At 44.7% G+C, this 18948-nt stretch overlaps 1 protein-coding gene across 1 annotated transcript in view; it reads right to left on the bottom strand.

Moving 5' to 3' along the window:
• TULP1 (TUB like protein 1) overlaps positions 1-18948 on the bottom strand; it is a 66796-nt gene that overhangs the window by 15108 nt on the left and 32740 nt on the right. The window contains exons 4-8 of the mRNA XM_054980411.1: positions 14894-15031; positions 12254-12367; positions 5850-5984; positions 3079-3179; positions 483-653 (exon numbers count right to left, since the gene is read on the bottom strand). Of these exons, the coding sequence (XP_054836386.1) occupies positions 483-653; positions 3079-3179; positions 5850-5984; positions 12254-12367; positions 14894-15031 (659 nt within the window). The remainder of the gene's footprint in view (positions 1-482; positions 654-3078; positions 3180-5849; positions 5985-12253; positions 12368-14893; positions 15032-18948) is intronic.

An 18948-nucleotide genomic window follows, 5' to 3' on the forward strand; every position in this document is an offset into this window, starting at 1 on the left:
TAAGGTGAAGGTAGGGTTAGTTTCCTTTCCAAATACTGAGTCTGACCTTTGCAAAACTCCCACTATTGCCTGATGCAAAGTCTAGTCACTGGTAATCCTGACTATGTAGGCTTGAGGACGGAGTTTCATGGCTACAACATTGCTAAAGTTCCCTCATTGAAACAGCTAAACTCAAGTTAGCCTAACTAGATATTTCATGTTCCACAGGTACACCAACAAGTAGATGGAAACATCCTGCCTACCTGCTTCTCATTTGACCTGTTGCTGCCACTGAAACTTCATGAGTTAGAAGCTGAGAGGGCCACAATGACCTTCACCGGTTCATTCTCTTCTCTTTCCTGGCCTCATTGAACAGACATGGAGACTGCCAAAGAACTTCTTTCAATGGGAATCAATTTAGCAAACCTTTTGTCCATTCCTGGTGTGATTGCCCTATAAGACATTCATTACCCACAAGCGGAAGTTGTCCTTTAGCTTCTTACCTTTTTATCATTATCAAGGTGAAGGTAGTATGTAGGATAGAGGCCCCGATCCATCCCCTTCTTATCTCGAGTGACTCGACACTTGATAGTCACTCCCTGAGGAGCTGGCTGTAATGCAAATTCCTCCAGGTTGTCCACTTCTATGACGGGAGAGGGAGGCCTCTCTTCCTTCTACAGTTCAGCAAAAAAAGAGAGAGTTTGTTTCCATGAACACACTGCCCTGGGACTTTCAGCATGATCATCACACCACAAGCACACACCGCCCACTATTCTTGTGTTTTCTGTTTCCTTTTACACACAACCCCATCCTCAGCTGCCTTTGTTTTGGGTCCTTGATTGACCTTCCTGAATTATACTGTAATAGGTCTTCTGGTATCCACATTTTGGTTGTCTAAAAATCCACAGTATAAGGCAATCTGAAAATGTAATCCTTTGAAAACATCAATTTAGTTTATCCAAATGTTTGATTAATCAGAGAGTTATTTACTTATTTTAGTACATTTCCCTCAGCATCTAAATGAAACCGTTTTCTCTAGGGATGCCAGTAGGGTTGCCAACAACCTGGTGGGGTTCAGCAATCTCTCAGAATTACAATTGATCTCCAGACAACAGAGATCAGTTTCCCTGGAGAAAATGGATGCTTTGAACTGTATGTCATTATGCCCTGCAGAGGTCCCTCCCCGCTCCAAACCTCACGCTGCCCCAAATATCCAACACAACTCTAATATCCCAACACAGAATTGGCAACCAGGTGAAGCCCTGGAAAATGCAGATGCTGTGACATCATTTGGAATTGATGTTACAGCCCCCCCCCCCACTCTAGGAATTCCACTCTATGGTAAAGATAATTGGAATTCCTCGAGTGTCAAATGTGTACATGATGTCACATGCTGTCAGCAACATCATCCCTCCCACCACTGAATTGATTGGCACCTGGCACCCCTACGTATATCTAATTCTGAACAATTCCACAGAGGATATGATCAATAGATCTCTAAAATTGAGATAGGAACATATAAGAAGGATTTCTTTACACCCCTGAATGAAGTATTATCTTTGCAGAAAAATCTGATTTCTCTCCCTCCCTCCAGAAGTTAAAATATCCCAAAATAATAGAAAGCATTATGAGAAAAGCTTTGGGAAAAGAATGCCCACTAAGCTCTCACTGGCCATTTGGGAGGTTGCTAGGAAATCATAACATTATTGCTGAGACTTCCAAGTCTTGTTTTCTGTAAATCAAAGCCATGACTAGGGTCAGGAGTGGACTTGGAGGTCTAAAAAATCCAGAAAAGGTCCCGTCCTCATCCTGTCATGTCCTTTGATGGAAAAGGATACACCGGGAACAGGCCTGGCAGTGACTACCAAAGACTTAACTTGGCCTAGGCTGGTACCAGCAATTTGGCCTGGCCTGGGCTGTATGTATGTATGTATGTATAACAACAACAACAACTATAACAACAACATTTGATTTATATACCGCCCTTTAGGACAACTTAATGCCCACTCAGAGCAGTTTACAAAGTATGCCATTATTATCCCCACCACAAAACACCCTGTGAGGTGGGTGGGGCTGAGAGAGCTCCAGAGAACTGTGACTAGCCCAAGGTCACCTAGCTGGCTTCAAGTGGAGGAGTGGGGAATCAAACCTGGCTCTCCAGATTACAGTCCTGTGCTCTTAACCACCACACCAAACTGGCTCTCATGTATGTATGTATGTATGTATGTATGTAAAAACAGGAAAAAGTAGATGCTATGGGAACTGCCAGGGAAGGAGAAAATGAAGTGGTGGGGGAGGGGATACAGGCATAAAGAGATGCCTCCCACAGCTCTTTGTTGTTCTCTCACTTGAATACTACTACTAGTTAGAATGCAACTAAAAGCCAACAGTGCACTAGGTACACTTGTACAACCGTAGAGTTTGGGGTGAACCCAAGTTCATTGCCACAACGTGATGATATCACTTCTGGGTTCACAACAGAATTGATGTTGCAGCATTGGTGCAATGCCAATTACGTTGTCCTCAGCCTCCAGATTCTCCTGCCGGTTGTCAGCTGCCCTGGGTCTTGCTGCTCCTGTTGCTCCTTAGTGGAACATTGAGAGTAAATTGAGGGAGGAACTGGCATCATGCCAACACCACAATGTAACATCCGCTACAAACCCAGAAGTGATGTCAACAGTTTTGGCTGGCACTGACCAGAAAGTAATGGGGAAGGTGTAGGAAACATCTATGTGGCAAAGAAGGTGACTTGAGTTGTGACTGGGCTGAAACCAGACTGCCCCAGCTGTAATTTCATTATCTGGGCTGGGAGATGGTCCTGTCTAAACAGGGAAAAATAAACTGTGGAAACAGGCTACTCGAATGTGCAGTGATCCCTCCTCTCCTTTCTTTTTGAGTGCAGAGGTGGCTGGCACCATTAATATTCTATAATCAACCAGATTGCTGGTGCTCCCGTCTTAGGTAAGATCTGTAGTTGTTTGCCTCACAAGGTGAGTTTGCTAAAGAAGCTGCCCTTAATGCCCCCATGGTTCACATTCCACCAGAGATGAAAGAGATTTGGAAGTCCCTGATTCCCACATGAACACTTTCAACGGCTACCTTCTTGGACTTCCTTCCTTTTCCTTTCTTGTTGGTGTTCTTCTGAGCTGTTTCTGCTGTGAGGTCTTCCTCACTTTCATTTTCAGTTGTTTTGGCAGCAGCTGAAGGCAAAAGAACACTGTGCTCAATGGGAACCCAATGAATATATGGCCTAAAGTTGTACCCAGATTTGGCCTGCAAGGCAGGAGTCAGTACTGTATAGTGGCTACAGTGCCAGACAAACCCAAGGGAGATGCCCACTTGACTGACTGGCTGACCTTGGGTCGATTATTCTCTCCTTTTCAGCCTAACCTACATCATAGGATTACTGTAAGGGAAAAGGGGGTGGATGGAGGGAGAGCTACATCTTTAGAGGTCAATGGAGAAAAGAATAGCAGTGAATGAAAAGATAGAGCTGTGACTTAACATATATACCACTGCTAGACAACAAATCAGTACAGATGTTTCTGTACAACTCCTCTTTCCAGTCATTGCCTTTCCATTTCTCTCCTTTTCCTTTTAGCATGGTTATCCACCATGTACCTGGACAATTTTTTGGTTTCATCTTATTTTAAGAGAAAAAAATGCTCTTATCACCTTCACAACCCATCTCAAGCTTTCAGTTGAGGTCACGTGAAAAACATACTTTGGGCAGAATTGCTTTAATCTACTGGATGAGTGGGTGGTGCATGGGTGCAATATGCAAAATCAGCATGTGTTAAGAAATTAAATTAAAACAAGCTTTTAAAAAAGTTGACCTGCATCCCTCTCTCACACACACACATCGCAATGAGTAGCAGAACAGCGAGGGACACTTTGAGATGCAATGAAACACAAAAGGGAATGCTTGGATCCAAGGTGAAAGCCTCTTCAGATGCTGCCCCTTTTCAATTACATCATCCAACAGTTCCAAGTAGGGTTGCCAAGGTCCCCTGGAGGGGGGCGGGAATGTGGGGCATGGGTGTTGCAGGGGGAGTTGTGCCAGGCAGAACTCTCCTCTGGAGCATCCCTGTCACACTGGGAATTATATCATTCCTGGCACAATGCAGAAGTAATGGGTCATATTGGCAGCAGAGTGAGTAAAAATCAACTCCAAACATTAAACTGGGGGCTGATTTTTACTCAATCAGCCCCCAGCATGACCCAGCACTTCTGCACTGTGCTAAAAATTATGCCATTCCTAGCGCAACCCGATGCAGGGGTGCTCTGGAGCGCACACAGTTGCACTTTGCCCCTACCATGGCGTTCCTGCAACATTCCCTCTCCACTGGCCAGATGAGAGGATTTGGAGGGTAGTGGTTGGGGGCAGGGGATGCTCTGCCCCCAGCGGAGCACTAGCAAGCCTAGTTCCAAACCATACGGAGAGCCAGTGTGGTGTAGCAGCTAGAGTGTCAGGCTAGAATGTAGGAGGCCCAGGTTTGAATCCCTGCTCTTCCATGGAAGCTTGCTGGGTGACTTTGGGCCAGTCACAGTTTCAGCTTAATCTAGCTCACAGGGTTATAGTGAGAATAAAATGGAAAAGAGAAGAATGATGTAAGCACTTTGGGTCCCCATTGGGGGAAAAGGCAGATTATAAATGAAGTAAAATAAATAAATTTAAGTGATTCTCTTATACATGTTTTTCCTTCACCATAGCTATTCTACATCCCATTTGCATCTACCTAATGCAATCCAGAGTTATTTGAGGACCAGGCCACATAGTCACTTTGGGGATTTTTTTTTTAAATCTTGACATCCTTTGTTTTCTGGCAAAGCCTGAATATGCATTTGACAAACAGGCCATACACATTAACCCACAAGCACATATCGCTAACATACCCAGCATTATGAGTTTGGGGGCACTTCTTGCAGTGCTTATGTGGTGAGTGCAGGAAAAACAGGATTGGATGAAACCCCCCAAGTGATTAACATTTCAGATCAAGAACCAGTAGTAGAGACAGAATGACTGTAAATCAGCTCCACTTAAAGTAGAGTTCAAACTCAACTAGGCATCAGTGGAACTGTGCTCCTTCCAGTGACAGGCCTAAGCTAGATGGGTAGGTTTTTGAAGAGTTGGGTCTTCTGGAACTCAAGTTCCCTGCAGCTACACAGCAGCTTTGGGGAATAGCTATTAAAAATAAAGGATACCCTAAATGGCCTCAAAATGCCCCTGTGAGAGGGAAGAGCTTCTCCCTCCCCATTCAAGATGTTTCCGTCTGTTTGGCTGAGGAAACTTTAAAACCTGCACATCTAGCATGGCCCTGTGCCTCTTCCTAAGGGCCTTCTGAGAGTTCATCTTGGTGCTTTTCCTGAATCTAACACCAGGGGTAGGGGAGCCAGGGTGGGAGGCAGAAGACCTGGCACTCACTTTTCTTGATGTCTTTGTGCACGTGCTTTCATGCACATGCTCCTGGGCTGCCCGATGACATCATTTCCGAGAAGTGATGTCATCACATAGGCCTCATGCTGCCCCCAGGAGCATTCCTGCACACTGCAGCAGGCCGATTTCTGCCTGTATGGGGCCAAAATGAACCTGCTGTGGAGCGCAGGAGTGCTGCTGGGGTGGCACGATGGGCCCTGGAGGGGTCCTGATTCAGCCCGTTTGGGGCCAAAATCAGCCCACAGCAGAGCACACCGTGCTGCCTGGGAGCGTGCCATGGGAGATGCATTCCCCCACTTCCCCCGCACCAGCTAGGTAAGCGGGGGTGGAGGGTGGGAGTGGGGGACCGGCAACCCGAACTAGGAGCTGTGAGAATAATCCTAAAGAACCTTCTTGCTCTGTTTCCTCTAGCAAGGGCTGATGCTGCACTTACCTTTCTTTCGTGTTTTCCTCTCCTTAGGGCCTTCTCCCCCAGCATGAAACATAGATGCTGAGCTCTTCTTTTTCTCAGGTTTCATTGGCTTGGTGCTGGAGTCAGATTCATCCTCAGCCTCACTGTTTTTCAGAACTACAGTTATTAAAGGTGAGATTTTGATAAAGAAGATGATCAGATCAGATTATTTATAATAATGTAATGTAATCTCTATATATAAAGACAAGTATCCTAACTGACTCTTCAACGCCCAGCCCAAACCCCTGGACCTAGAAACATGAAATTTGGGGAGAACATTCCTTTCATAATGTAAACACCCACTAAGAAGGGATTTTAAGAAATTTACCCCCAAAGGGGGTAAAAAGGGGTAAAATGTGTTTTCCCAAAGGGATACAGCTTCTCTGTGTGGCTGGCAGGCTGCTGCCTGCTTGAGCCCCTGCCCACTGCCAGCTTGGCCATTCTTCCCTGACTGGGCCAGCCTTTCAAGGTCATTTGTGTATGTGGGCTGATTGGAGGTCACAACATTCCACACCACATCCCCCCAGAGACAGTTGGAACACAGAGGTCATTTGCGTATGTGGCCTGATTGGCCCTTACCCTTCACATTCTAATCAGTATACAGTTGCTACTGGGAATCATTGACTGTGTCTTGAGGTAAAATGCACCTCCCAGGGCCAAGCTATAAGTGACGAATGACACTTGAACAGCAAGTGAGCAGACTCACGTGTATTCCTCCCTGTTCACTTGCGCTCCACTTGATCACTACGTGGAGCGCAAGTGAACAGGGAGGAATACATGTGAGTCTGTTCACTTGCCACTAAAGTGTCATTCGTCACTTGTAGCTTGGCTCCCAGTCTTCCCCTAAAAGTTCACTAGGGTTGTCAACTCAAAAATAAAAAAATACAAACCAAAAAATGTTACATACCCGTAAGTATTATAACTGGAGTTAAAGTAGCTAAATACCATAGCGAAGCATGGATATCAAGCTAGTAGTAGATATAATAATATGAGATATAATCAGGGCTTTTTTCCTGGGAAAAGAAGTGGTGGAACTCAGTGGGTTGCAGCAACGCTGCAGCATCACGGAGGGCAATCTAAACTCCACTCTGTCTGGAGATCAGGGGGCGGGGCCACCAGCCATGTGACCATTTTCAAGAGGTATAATATATATATATATATATAATATGTCTCTCTTATGTGTGTGTGTATAAAATATACAATAGATATAATATCTACTACTACTGTGATAAAGGGATCTTGTCTAAAATCCTCACTGAGTGTAGATCAGCAGAACAGTATTCCTTAACATCAGATTTGGCTAATGCAAGATCAGAACATTGGCATTTGGGAACAACATCCTGTGTTAATGTTCCAGTGAGGTTTTTGTCCTCGTTTTTTTTAAACCTGCTGCTTCTCTCATGCAGTCACATTATCATGCAGCACTTTGTGCCCTTCTCTAATTTCTGCCTTGCGTTATTACCCCATAGGACCCCTGTGAACCTAAAGTGTGGCGTGTTCTAGAACCAAGTTCTTTGTCGTTCTGCTTATGGCTGGAGACCAAAGGCTCTGGTTTGGAAGGGGGGCAGAGAGGTGGAAGGAAGAGAGCATAACTTACTCCCCAGCTGCTGTTTCCCCCTCTAAATTTCTATGCCTAGCCACTTTCTCCCCACAGAGATGTAAATACAAACACATGTGTAGTTTGGCCTTAAAAAGGAACATTCTGTGTACAATCCTAGAGGGTAACACCAACAGCTAATGACTGCAAGAGCATCCTTTCCCATCCACCTTTCCTCCTCCTCCTTCATGCATAAGGCTAGCAGCCATTCGGAGTCTTACCCAGGTGGAGTAACCAGTGATGTAATCATGTTGCTGATGATGCACTGACATCACTCCCCATGTGCCTGGAAGTGACATCAGTGCATCACCAGGGATACTCTAGCACATGGGCAAAACGCTAACCAAATGCAAACATCTCCGATGACATGCTGAGGTCACTTCCAGGCACATGGGGAGTGACATCAGTGTGCCAGGACACTGCCTGTCATCTCCCCTTTTCCCATCATTTTTCTCCCACCACCCAGCTAATTACAAGTATATTTTCAAATAATATATATATGATATTATTTTATTTTGAAATAAATGTACTTGTTACTTTATTTCAAAATAAAATAAAAAGGAGTCTTGGATGTGGTCAGAATATTCTGGCCTGTACACATTAGATGTTATATTTAGGTCCTTGGCAAATATACAAAACAAAGAAATCTCCCAATCTACTTCAGATAATTTTGTATTTTAACAATTCACTAAAGTGCTAATATATCTAAATACAATTTCTTATATAAAAAAGTCATCCAATAAATATATATCAATCCATTCTCATGTGTAATATAAAAATATATCCTGTACCAGTATACTCTTGTTAACAATGAACAACCAGAATTTGCAACCAATAATAGCAACCATTTTTATACGATAATAGCAACCATTTTTACTATGTCTTCTTGTAATAAAATATTATAATTTAATCTCCATCTTCCCCTTCTACCTCTGTTTTCTTACTAACTACTGATTGTGATCTGCAAAGGTTTTTGGTTGTATCTTTGCAATCTCTAGATTAATAACTAAGGTTTTTGATATCCAGCACATATCAATCCTTGAATATGTTTGGTGTCTCTCAGAAAAGAAAGTATAGTCTCTAGTATTCAGGTTTTGGATCCTCTTAGCAGCGGTGTAGCGAGCTGGTGGCACTGGTGTGGGCGGCTGCGGCAAAGAGGTAAGGGGTGGGGAGGCAAGCGTGGAGCGCTCCAGGAGGACTGGGAGGGCTGCAGGAGCGCTCTGGGAGGGCTGGAAGGCGGGCTGCCGGCTGCACCGCCTGCCACACTGCCAGGGTGCCTGGCTCGCTGAGCGCCGAGCTGGCAGCGGCGGCACACGCGGTTGCAGCAAAGGAGCGGGGAGGTGGGCCTCAGGGGCACGCCCCGCCTCCCTAGAGTGCTCCCACAGTTCCGGCTGCTCACCTCACTGCCCCTTACCTCTTTGCTCTAGCTAACTGCACCACCGCTGGGTGCTGAGCTGACGGTAGCAGCACACTACGCCATTGCCTCTTAGCATCTTCCAGCTGTAACATCTCCATATAATTAAACACATTTGGGGGGAGCTTGCCTTCTTTGGGTTTTTTCCACCTATCTTTTTTTCGATTCATTATCCCATTCATGTATCCAAAGATCATTCTCTCTCCTTCTTGAAAATCTAAAATGGATTGGAAAACTTTTTCTTAAAATTTTTCTCTTGTATTCTCTTGCATATATTGTTGCTACTGCATAAGCCTTGCCTTCCAGGAGCCTGATTTTCAAAATCATGTATTTTTCTTCAGAGTCTCTTAATTCTTCTGTAATATTTATTTGTAAATTGTTTATATAATCTGCAACTTCTTTTTAATTATAAATTCTTTTTTATTATAAATTATAAACACACAAATATTAACATACAGGAACAAAGCCTCAAAGATTCATCAAAATTGTAATATGATACAACAGGAAGGGTGGGCAGCCCTGTGCTTCAGCTGTCATTGTATAAATGAGTCCCTCATGTGTCCCTGGTTGCCTGAGGGGGGCGAGCTCCCCCAACCAAATCCGGGAAGCTTGAGTCCCTCAGCCCTTTGAAGTTTACGCCTATGCCCTGAGATGTGTGTGTAACTGACATCCTTGGGATAAATAAATATACGTTGCTTTAGCTTTTTGGTACCATCATAAAATTGGCTTCATGGCCTGTGTGTGCCTACATGACCAGGGGCCAGTTTAGCCATGGAAGAGGAGAGTATAAAGGGGCTTGGCAGCTGTTTGTGTGTGTGCTTCAGAAGAGAATGCCAAATGGAGGACCCACAAGGACAGGCTTGCCTTTACCTCCCCCAAGCACAGAACACCCACCCCAGCCGGGGAAGCCTCAGGTACTATTTGGTGACTCTCGTTGTAGTTAGACATTAGCAACTTTTTGTTCTTTCTTTTCTTTTGCTTAGCTGCCAGCCTAGTGCAAGGCAACTTCCTATATACTGTGTGCTCTCTATGTTTTATATTCTGCTGTCGTTCAATAAAGATCTTTTTTTGGTTAAGTTAAGCTGTGCCAGCATGTCCTCATTCATGGGCCTTCCGCTCAAGCCATTGTTAGCACTCTGTACATATCTAGAGGATCACCAGCTCCCCAAACAGCTGGTGAAAGTATAGGTGGTGGTATGCTATTGGGAGGACCCCCCCCCATCCTGATCACGACAACGCCAATTGCCACCTTGGGTTCAGGAAGGAATTTTCCTCCAAGCCAATAGCCAAGGATTCTGGAGGCTTTTTGGCTTCCTCTGGGCATACAGCAGGGGTCAGTCGGGAATGGGGTGGGGCGGAAGCTGTGAATCTACTGCATTGTGCAGGGAGTTGGACCAGATGACCCCTGAAGTCCCTTCCAGCCCTGTGTTTCTATGTAACTGTATATTTTCCTACAGGGAAAATTACAATTGGGATTGGTGGTTTGCTTTGGAAAAACAGCAGAGAAAATGTTTCCCCACATAGAGGGGGATTTGTCAACAGGATGGGAATAACCTGGGAAAAGACTGCTTACACAAAGTAATAATGACCCAATTTGACTTCAAAATGATAATCTTTGTGAACTATCATGTTTGTCTCAGCCATTGTTCAAATATAGACTACCACATGCTTCCGTCTGCTCTCAGCCTGCAAGGAAAATTGTGCTTCTCAAATGGGCTTTTGAGTCACAGGTGGACCTTGCAGGACTATATTTTTTTCAAATGAGATGACCTTCCATTGTTGGCTTCTTTTTCCCAGAGAAAAAGAGCTGTAACCTAACATTTACAAAGATTAAACTGTGAACCTGTCAGCATTTAACATCAAAAGCTGACAAGACAGGCTTTTAAGATATTGATCTGGATAATATGCTTTTTCCCCTTCCTTTTAATTTTTATAACATTTAGACTGAAGAACAGTTCTAATGAACTTGAAAGCTTACATAATGTTTTCTGTCATTTTTGTTGGCCCTAATATAAAGTATTGCATGCATTTTGTTTCTAATCTGCTCTGAAACACTGTTTTTTGTACAAGCTGCCATTTTATGCCTGGCTCTTCCTACTAAGCTGCCAGGGGTAGACTGGCTATTATGGCCACTGGGCCCATCTTTTCCTTGTGGGCCAGTGTCCTGAGCCACTTCTACTCAACCACCTCTGTCTGGGTCAAGTTAAGCAGCAAGAGCACTTCCTGGCCACAGTGCATGTGGCCAGGAAGGCACCACACAGCTGAGCTGAGTCACATGTGGTGTAACCTGGCCTGGCTAAGTCACACATGAATGGCATTGTCCAGCTGAATTGCGTGTGTGGAAAGATGCCTCCCAGCCAAGTTATAGTAGAGTGGAGCCAGCTGAACAGGTGAGGAGGGAGCCATGCTACCTCCTTTCTTATGGCTGGTTCTTTCTCCCTTCCCTTCATAGGGGGGACAAGTGAGGGACAAGGCCTTTTCCTAGGACCATTTTGGCCTGTATGCCCACCCCATGAGGTGCCATTTTGTGACTGATACATTTTTGAAGCTCCTTGGAAGCTAAGTAATTAAGTGGTATGGGATTGTGCTTGTTAGTATAACATGTTACCCTCCATTCCCTCCCCCTTCTCCTCCGGCATAAACATTTTCTAAATGAATAAATATTACAGAGCTTGACCAAACTTTTCCCAGATTAATGAAGTTTCAGTTTGCCATGGTGTCTGAATCAGGACTAATGGACCCTCGTCTGTGCTCTAGTATTGAGCCTCAGCCTCTCAGTACCAGGTTGCTCAGAGATTTCCATCACCAGAGGTGGCCCGCTCACTAGGTGGACCTAGGCAATTGCTTAGGGTGCCAGAAGCTGTGGGGGGGGTGAGGGTCAGGGGCACTAAAAGAGATTTGCTGGTGGCAACTGGTAGCCTCCCTAAGTAGTGCTCCCTAAGATTGCCAATTCTGGGTTGGGAAATTCCTGGAGATTTGGGGGTGGAACCTGAGGATATTGAGTTTGGGGAGGGGAGGGACCTCAGATGGGTATAATGCCTAAATTCCACATTCCAAGGCAGCCATTTTCTCCAGGGGAACTGATTTCTGTTGCCTGGAGCTAAATTGTATTTCCAGCAGATCTCCAGCCACAACACTGTCCAGGTTTCCCTGTTCACCTTCCCCCACTGCCCCCATGAAGCAGGCAGAGAGGAAGAGCAGCTACACTCTCCCTCCCTTCTGGTGGTTTGGAACACACCTTGGGTGGGGGAGGGCATCAGCTAGGGCACCCAAAGCCCATGGGCCAGCCCTAGACACCATCCAAGGAAGAATCTGGACCTAGGGCTCCTTGGCCAAAGTCCAGCACTCTAATCACCAGACTACTCGGCCTCTCACCTTTCTTTTTAACTTTTTTGTCTTTCTTGTCTCCATTAACTTGGAACACAGAGGTTGGCTCCTTCTTCAGTGTTTTTGCAGCTTTGGTCTTGGCCTCAGGTTCAGCTTTGTCTCCTATTAAGACACAGACAGGGCAAAAAGAATTAGTGTTTTATGAATAGCTGGGCTAGGGGAGGCCGTGGAGGAGAAGACAGTGAGTAAAATGAGGGTAAAAGGGGTCCAAAGAGAAGAAGATGCAGGCAGGGTAACGGAGGGGATGGGTCAGATAAGGAAACAATACGTTTCAAGGAATGGGAATAAAAGAATATAAAAGAGAAAAATAGAACAAAACTAAAAGACACAGGCCATAGTGTTCAGGGTGTTGAAGGTGGTATGATAGGCACTCTCATTCTTTTTGCCCGGCTCTTGTCTGTTCAAACAGTGTTGGCTGGCACACTGTTGAAGAACAACAAAGGCCTGCAGAAACTGAGCAGAGATGATAACAGGGCAGAAAAAGACACTGTTTGGCATAGGCAGTGAGGGCTCTTTCCTAACCTTTGAATCAAAGTTTGTTTGTGATGAAAAGAAAGCAAGCGAAGGAGAGAAAGGTCAGATATAGGAAGTGATGGGGAAATGACTGCAAAACCTACCTCGCAGAGCATGTATTTCTTCTTAGGTGTGTTTCCTTAACTACTTGCCCCATAGATATAAATCTCTTGACACAATGACAGCCACTATTGGCTAGCGTTTCTCTTGACCCAGCCTGCCCTACCCCCATACCTCTCCTGAGTTCAGATACAGGGTCTCCATAAATGGGTTGGCTGGACCTCAGCTCATGTAGCTCTGCCTTATTACTTTGTCTCTGCCCTTCCCCTTTCCCAGACCTGAGGACTCCACTGCCTTTAAGTCTACCTCCTCCTCTCTTCTCATTACACACACCTTTCCCTTTGAGGCAGGACAGACTGATTGTGTCCATTTTACAATGTCCAAGTGAGGCTCAGAGAGTTCAGGATCACAGTGGAACACAGAAGGATGTTTTGACTCAGGTTGCTGCTCTCATCCTTGTTCTTCTTGTCTGGCCACCCATCAGGAGCTTAATGGCTGAAACTCTTATAGCTCATGAGAAGATAAAGGACTTTTGCTCCAGGTCCCTGAAGGAGTCCAGTTATTGCTCAAGGAAAATGCCAAGACTGCCTTCTTTATCAGGTTAACCTATGCCATGCAGAAGGGCAGGGCTATGGATGAAGTGAGGCCTCCTAGCCTCAGTTGCTGGGACACTCTTCACAGGTTGGATGGATTTTTCACACCTAGTCATGCCGATGTCATAATGTGTCATAACGTGTCATAATGATGTGCTGCTGCCCTGTTTACTAAGGCGGCAGAAGTGGAGGTTACAAATGGCAGAACAAAGTCCCAAAGTCTAATACTGATATGCTCCACTGGAACACAGAAATAGCTAAAGAACTGGAGAGCTCATCACAAAATGGACTGAGGGCTGCCACGATATCCCATCATATCCCATCACATTAAAATAATAACAGTAACAATAATTTGTCACACCTTTTTTTCTGGGTATATCTATCAAAGTCTGCCTTTGAACATTTGAAAGCCTTGTACAAATGGTAATTGCTATTATATGTTATAGCAGTTTTATGCCAGTTTTATTTTAGGGAATTGAACACACAAAGCTGCCTTATCCTGAGTCAGAGCCTTGGTCTATCAAGGTTAGTACTGTCTGACTGGTGGTGGCTCTGCAGAGTTTCAGGCTGAAGTAGTTCATATCACCTTTTAAGTGGGCATGGTGGCGATAGAATGAATCTGCATGCAAAGTAGATGGCCTATCTGTCACACAACCCCTCCCTAGAGTTTTATGAGGATGCTGAGAATCCTCTTAGATTCCTAGTCCTTCACACAGTAGTATAGTTCCTAGACCCCCAAACCATTATGGCTGTAGTATAGATACAGACCATCTTTGAGACTTCTCATCACATCCCTGCTTGTGACTTTCACTCTTCTGAACAACCCTGATCACCTTCAGATAAGTGAAGGTCTCCAGTTCTCTTCAATCGTCCTGTTCTTTCTTTCTTGTTGCTCATTTTGCACCACGTCTCCGCTTAAAAGCATATATAAAAAGTGTAAAAGCATCTTTCTCTTCCATCAAATCATCCCTCAAAACCACCTTATCCATACGGCCTTTGCCATATCCTTTACTCTTCATTCCCAACAGCAGCCAGTCTTTATAACTGTACAACTACCTTTGCCCACCTTCTTGGGTCAATAATATCTATTCCTAGCCTTGTATTTTCTTTTTTTTCCAGTTCGGGAGGGGTTATCTCAGGGCAGAGCACATATCTCCCATGCAGAAGATATCTAGGTCCAAGGCCTGGTGTCTCCAGTTAAGGGATCTCATTTAACAGGTGTTTGGAAAGGCCCTTCTCTGCTGAGACTCTGGAGAGGCATTTGCCAGTCAGAGAGGCTCATCTGAGGAAGATAGACAAATCATCAGACTTGTTATAAGCTAGCTCCATGTGTTTCCCTCACTGTCTATAAGCCCTCTGCAGGCAAGAACCTATCTATTTTTGCATTTATCTCTACCAACTGCCAGAAGTATACTATTAGTATCACTAATACTACTGCTAAGAATAATAGTTTGTCACTGACCTTTACTTTTGGACTTCTTTTCCTTACTTTCACTAGCTGGAGTATCTTTATGGACCTTCCTTTTTGGCTTTTTGGGGGGATCTTCACTTTCTACTTCTTCTTCCTCCTCCTCTTCATCTTCCTCTTCTTCAGAGTCCTCTGGAAGTTTGAGATTTGGACAAACAAGAATTGAAACGGAGGAAGGGAGAAGAAACAACCATGTCAAGGAACACAACAAAAGCTTAACAAGTCAGAGATATGCAGAAATATTTATTTAGCTTTGGAGCAAATAACCTCTGCTGCCTGGTGTGTAATGTTTATTATTATAGTGGTTTATGGTTAATCCATGCGAGCTTGCAAATGTTGGACCTATGTAATTGGACCTATATAAGGTGTGTGTGTTATGTGCCATCAAGTCGCCTCTGACCTATGGCAACCCTATGAATAAAATACCTCCAAAATGTCCATCCTATCATGAACAGACTTGTTCAGATCCTGCAAACTGGAGGATGTGGCTTCTTTTGTTAAGCCATCTCGTTTTAGGTCTTCCTCTTTTCCTATTGCCTTCCACTTTCCCAAGTATTATTGACTTTTCCAGACAATCTTTTCTTCTCATGATGTTACCAAAGTATGATAGCCTCAGTTTTGTCATTATAGCTTCTAGGAAGAATTCAGGCTTAATTTGATCTAGTACCCACTTATTTGTCTTTTTGGCCATCCATGGTATCCGCAAAACTCTCCTCCAGCACCACATTTCAAATGAATCAATTTTCTTCCTGTTAGCTTTCTTCACCATCCAACTTTCACATCCATACATAGTAATGGGGAATACCATAGTTTGGATTATCTTGATCTTGGTTCCCAGAGAGACATCTTTATCTTTAAGGAGCTTATCTAGCTCCCTCACAGCTGCTTTTCCAAGTCTCAATCTTCTTCTGATTTCTTCATTGCAGTCTCCCTTTTGGTTGATGATTCAGCAAAGGAATAGAAAATCTTGAACAATTTCAGTTTCTTCCTTGTCAACTTTAAAATTGTGTAATTCCTCAGTAGTCATTACTTTTGTCTTCTTGATGTTCAGCTGTAATCCTGCATTGGCGCTTTCTTCCTTAATCATCATCAGTAGTCATTTCAAGTCTTCACTATTTTCTGCCAGTAACATGGTGTCATCTGCATATGTCAAATTGTTAATGTTCCACTAATTTTCACTCACCTTCCTCTATGATCTAATCCAGTTTTTCTTATGATATACTCTGCATAGAGGTTGAACAGGAGATAATATGCATCCTTGCCTGACACCTTTGCTAACTGGAAACCATTCTGTTTCCCCATATTATGTCCAGACAGTAGCCTCTTGTCCAGCGTATAGGTTGTGCATCAAAACAATCAGATGTTGTGGCACCACCATTTCTTTTAAGGCTCTCCATAGCTTTTCATGATCCACACAGTCAAGAGCTTTGCTGTAATGTTTAAAACACAGGCTGATTTTCTTTTGAAACTCCCTAGTATGTTCCATTAGCTATTGTAAATTTGCAATGTGATCTCTAGTGCCTCTTCCTTTCCTGAATCCAGCTTGAACATCTGGCATTTCTTGTTCCATATATGGTAAGAGTCGTCACTGTAGAACTTTGAGCATCACTTTGCTTGTATGGGAAATTAATGCAATAGTCTGATAGTTGCTACACTCTTTGGCATACCCTTTTTTGGGAATTGGAATGTAGACTTAGTGTTTCGAGTCCGTGGGCCATTGTTTTGTTTTCCATATTTGTTGACAGATACTTATTAAGATTTTGATGGTCTCTGTTTCTGCAGCTTGAAATAGCTCTATTGGTATTCAGAGCTGGATCTAGAGTTGCCGGCATCCGGTGCAACCCTTGTCTGGCCCTGCGCGCACAGCACACGCATGCTCCTGGTGCTATGTGATGATGTCACTTCCATGACGTCATCACGCAGGGGTGGGAGGCATGTCGCCCATGAGGCAAGCCGGCTGCCCCAGTGTCTGGTGCGATGCAGAGCTGGCGGTGGCGGCATGGGCGTGCACTGGGGCAGCTGGCTTGCCGCACGTGCAGGACCTCCCAGCCCTGTGCTCAGCCACCCACGTGGCAAGCCAGCCGCCCCAGCGCACGCATGCGCCACTGCTGCAAGTTCCACAGTGCACCAGGCGCTGGGGTGGCTGGCTTGCCATGCAGGCGGCTGAGTGCAGGGCTAGGAGGCCCTTGGCCAGTTTGCCTACCCTGTGCTGCCTGCATGGCAAGCTGGCTGCCCCAGCGCACAGTGCACCGCGGAGCTGGTGGTGGCAGCGGTGGCGGCAGCATGGGCGTGCGCAGGGGCAGCTGGCTTTCCATGTGGGTGGCTGAGCAAGGTCTGGGAGATCCTGCACATGCGGCAAGCCAGCCGCCCCATCAGCGGGCCAGGTGAGGGCCTCCCAACCCTGTGCTCAGCCTCCTGTGTGGCAAGCCATGGCGCGCTCTTGATGGCTGGCAGCCGCGCCCGGCGCCCCCTCTTTGGCAGCTGCGGGGGCAGGCTACCCCCTGCCCCCCTCGATCCGGCCCTGTTGGTAGTCTATCTACTCTAGGTGCTTTATTTCTCCCAGTTGCTTTGAGTGTAGCTTTTACTTCACTTTCTAAGATTTCTGATTCTTCATCAAAAAATTCTTCGTCAAAAGTATCTGTCATCCTTCCATCTCTTTTGTATAGTTCTTCAGTGTATTGTTTCCATTCTTCCTCTATTTTGTCCTGATCAGATACTGTATTTCCATGTTGATCTTTCAGCATTCCAAGCTGTGGATTGAATTTCCCTTTGATTTCTTGGATCTTTTGGAACAAATCTCTTGTTCTTTCTTTTTTTTTCTTCTCCTTTTCCTTTATATAAGGTAGCCACACCCCAAACCTCCTGAATCTCTCAGACTTGGATTGCATGAGATTACCTAATCTTTTTGAAAGCACTTTAGGGAGAATCTTAGAAACAGTATTTTCTTTTTTTAGATTTAAGATAGCTAGGATAAGGGGTGAAATGTATGCTTATCTGTTTCTGATTTCTTTGACATATGCAAGTGTTCTTTGTATCGTGAATCTTTTATATTTGAGAACTTCAAGAGTGATTAAATTAATTTTCAATAAAAATCTTAAAAGGCAACATTGAGTACTCTTTGGCTGGGGTACAAGGTTTTTACTTGATATTTGATAATTAAACTTCTGAGTTCTCTTCAGTAAAAAAGGGTTGTTAACCTATGAAGTGATAACTATTGAAGATAATGGTTTTCTCAATGCAGCCCTGTGATTTAGTGGTTAATGTTTTGCTTTAGAATAGGTAAGGTGACTCTTGGTTTCTATGTGTCTATTTAAAAAAAAACACCTGCACGGATTGATATTCCACAACAAAGGTGCTAGATAGATTAGGGAAGTACCTTGCTATGTGGCTTTGTAAATTTCATCAGATGAACTACACCAGATACTTCTTTTCACATTCAAGGAGAGTAGATGTCACAGTTCTAGAGAGGCACACAGTCCTTACACTAAAATCTGTGGCTGCATAGTGAAGTAACTGGGTGTTTGTTTTTGCATGCACCATTGTTCTTTCTTATCAGTCAGGTTTATGTTTGAGAACATCATTAATGCACAACTCACAGATTTCACATTAACATGGTAAGTGGCAGCTGGCATTGAAACAGCTCTGGGACATGGATTCAGTTTCGTTTTCTTGGCCATGTCGGACGCTCCTCTCCGCAAGTCCGGGAGGAAGCGCCCGAGCAGCCTGACCGGGCGGCTGACCTGCAAAGGTTAGCCCCCAAGACTCCCAGTGAGGGTGTCAGGTCCGGAGCACGACGGGAAGAACCCCCCGAAATCGATGCGGGGGGTAAATTGCCTGTTTGCTCCTATGGAGGCCGGCAGACTTGCGCAGCACTTTGTGTGCTGCCGGGCCATGGAGAACGGCAAAAAGCAGATCTAAGGTGAAAACCTGTAAGTAGCGAATCCCTTTTGTTACTATAAGCGTATGCGAAGGATTGGTGGGATTTGAAGCTAAGAAGGCTCGGATTTCTTCCCCCTCACTGAGTATCGAAACTTGGCTGGCGGATTCCC

Source organism: Eublepharis macularius, chromosome 5 (genome assembly GCF_028583425.1).
Source record: "Eublepharis macularius isolate TG4126 chromosome 5, MPM_Emac_v1.0, whole genome shotgun sequence".
Taxonomy (NCBI): domain Eukaryota; kingdom Metazoa; phylum Chordata; class Lepidosauria; order Squamata; family Eublepharidae; genus Eublepharis; species Eublepharis macularius.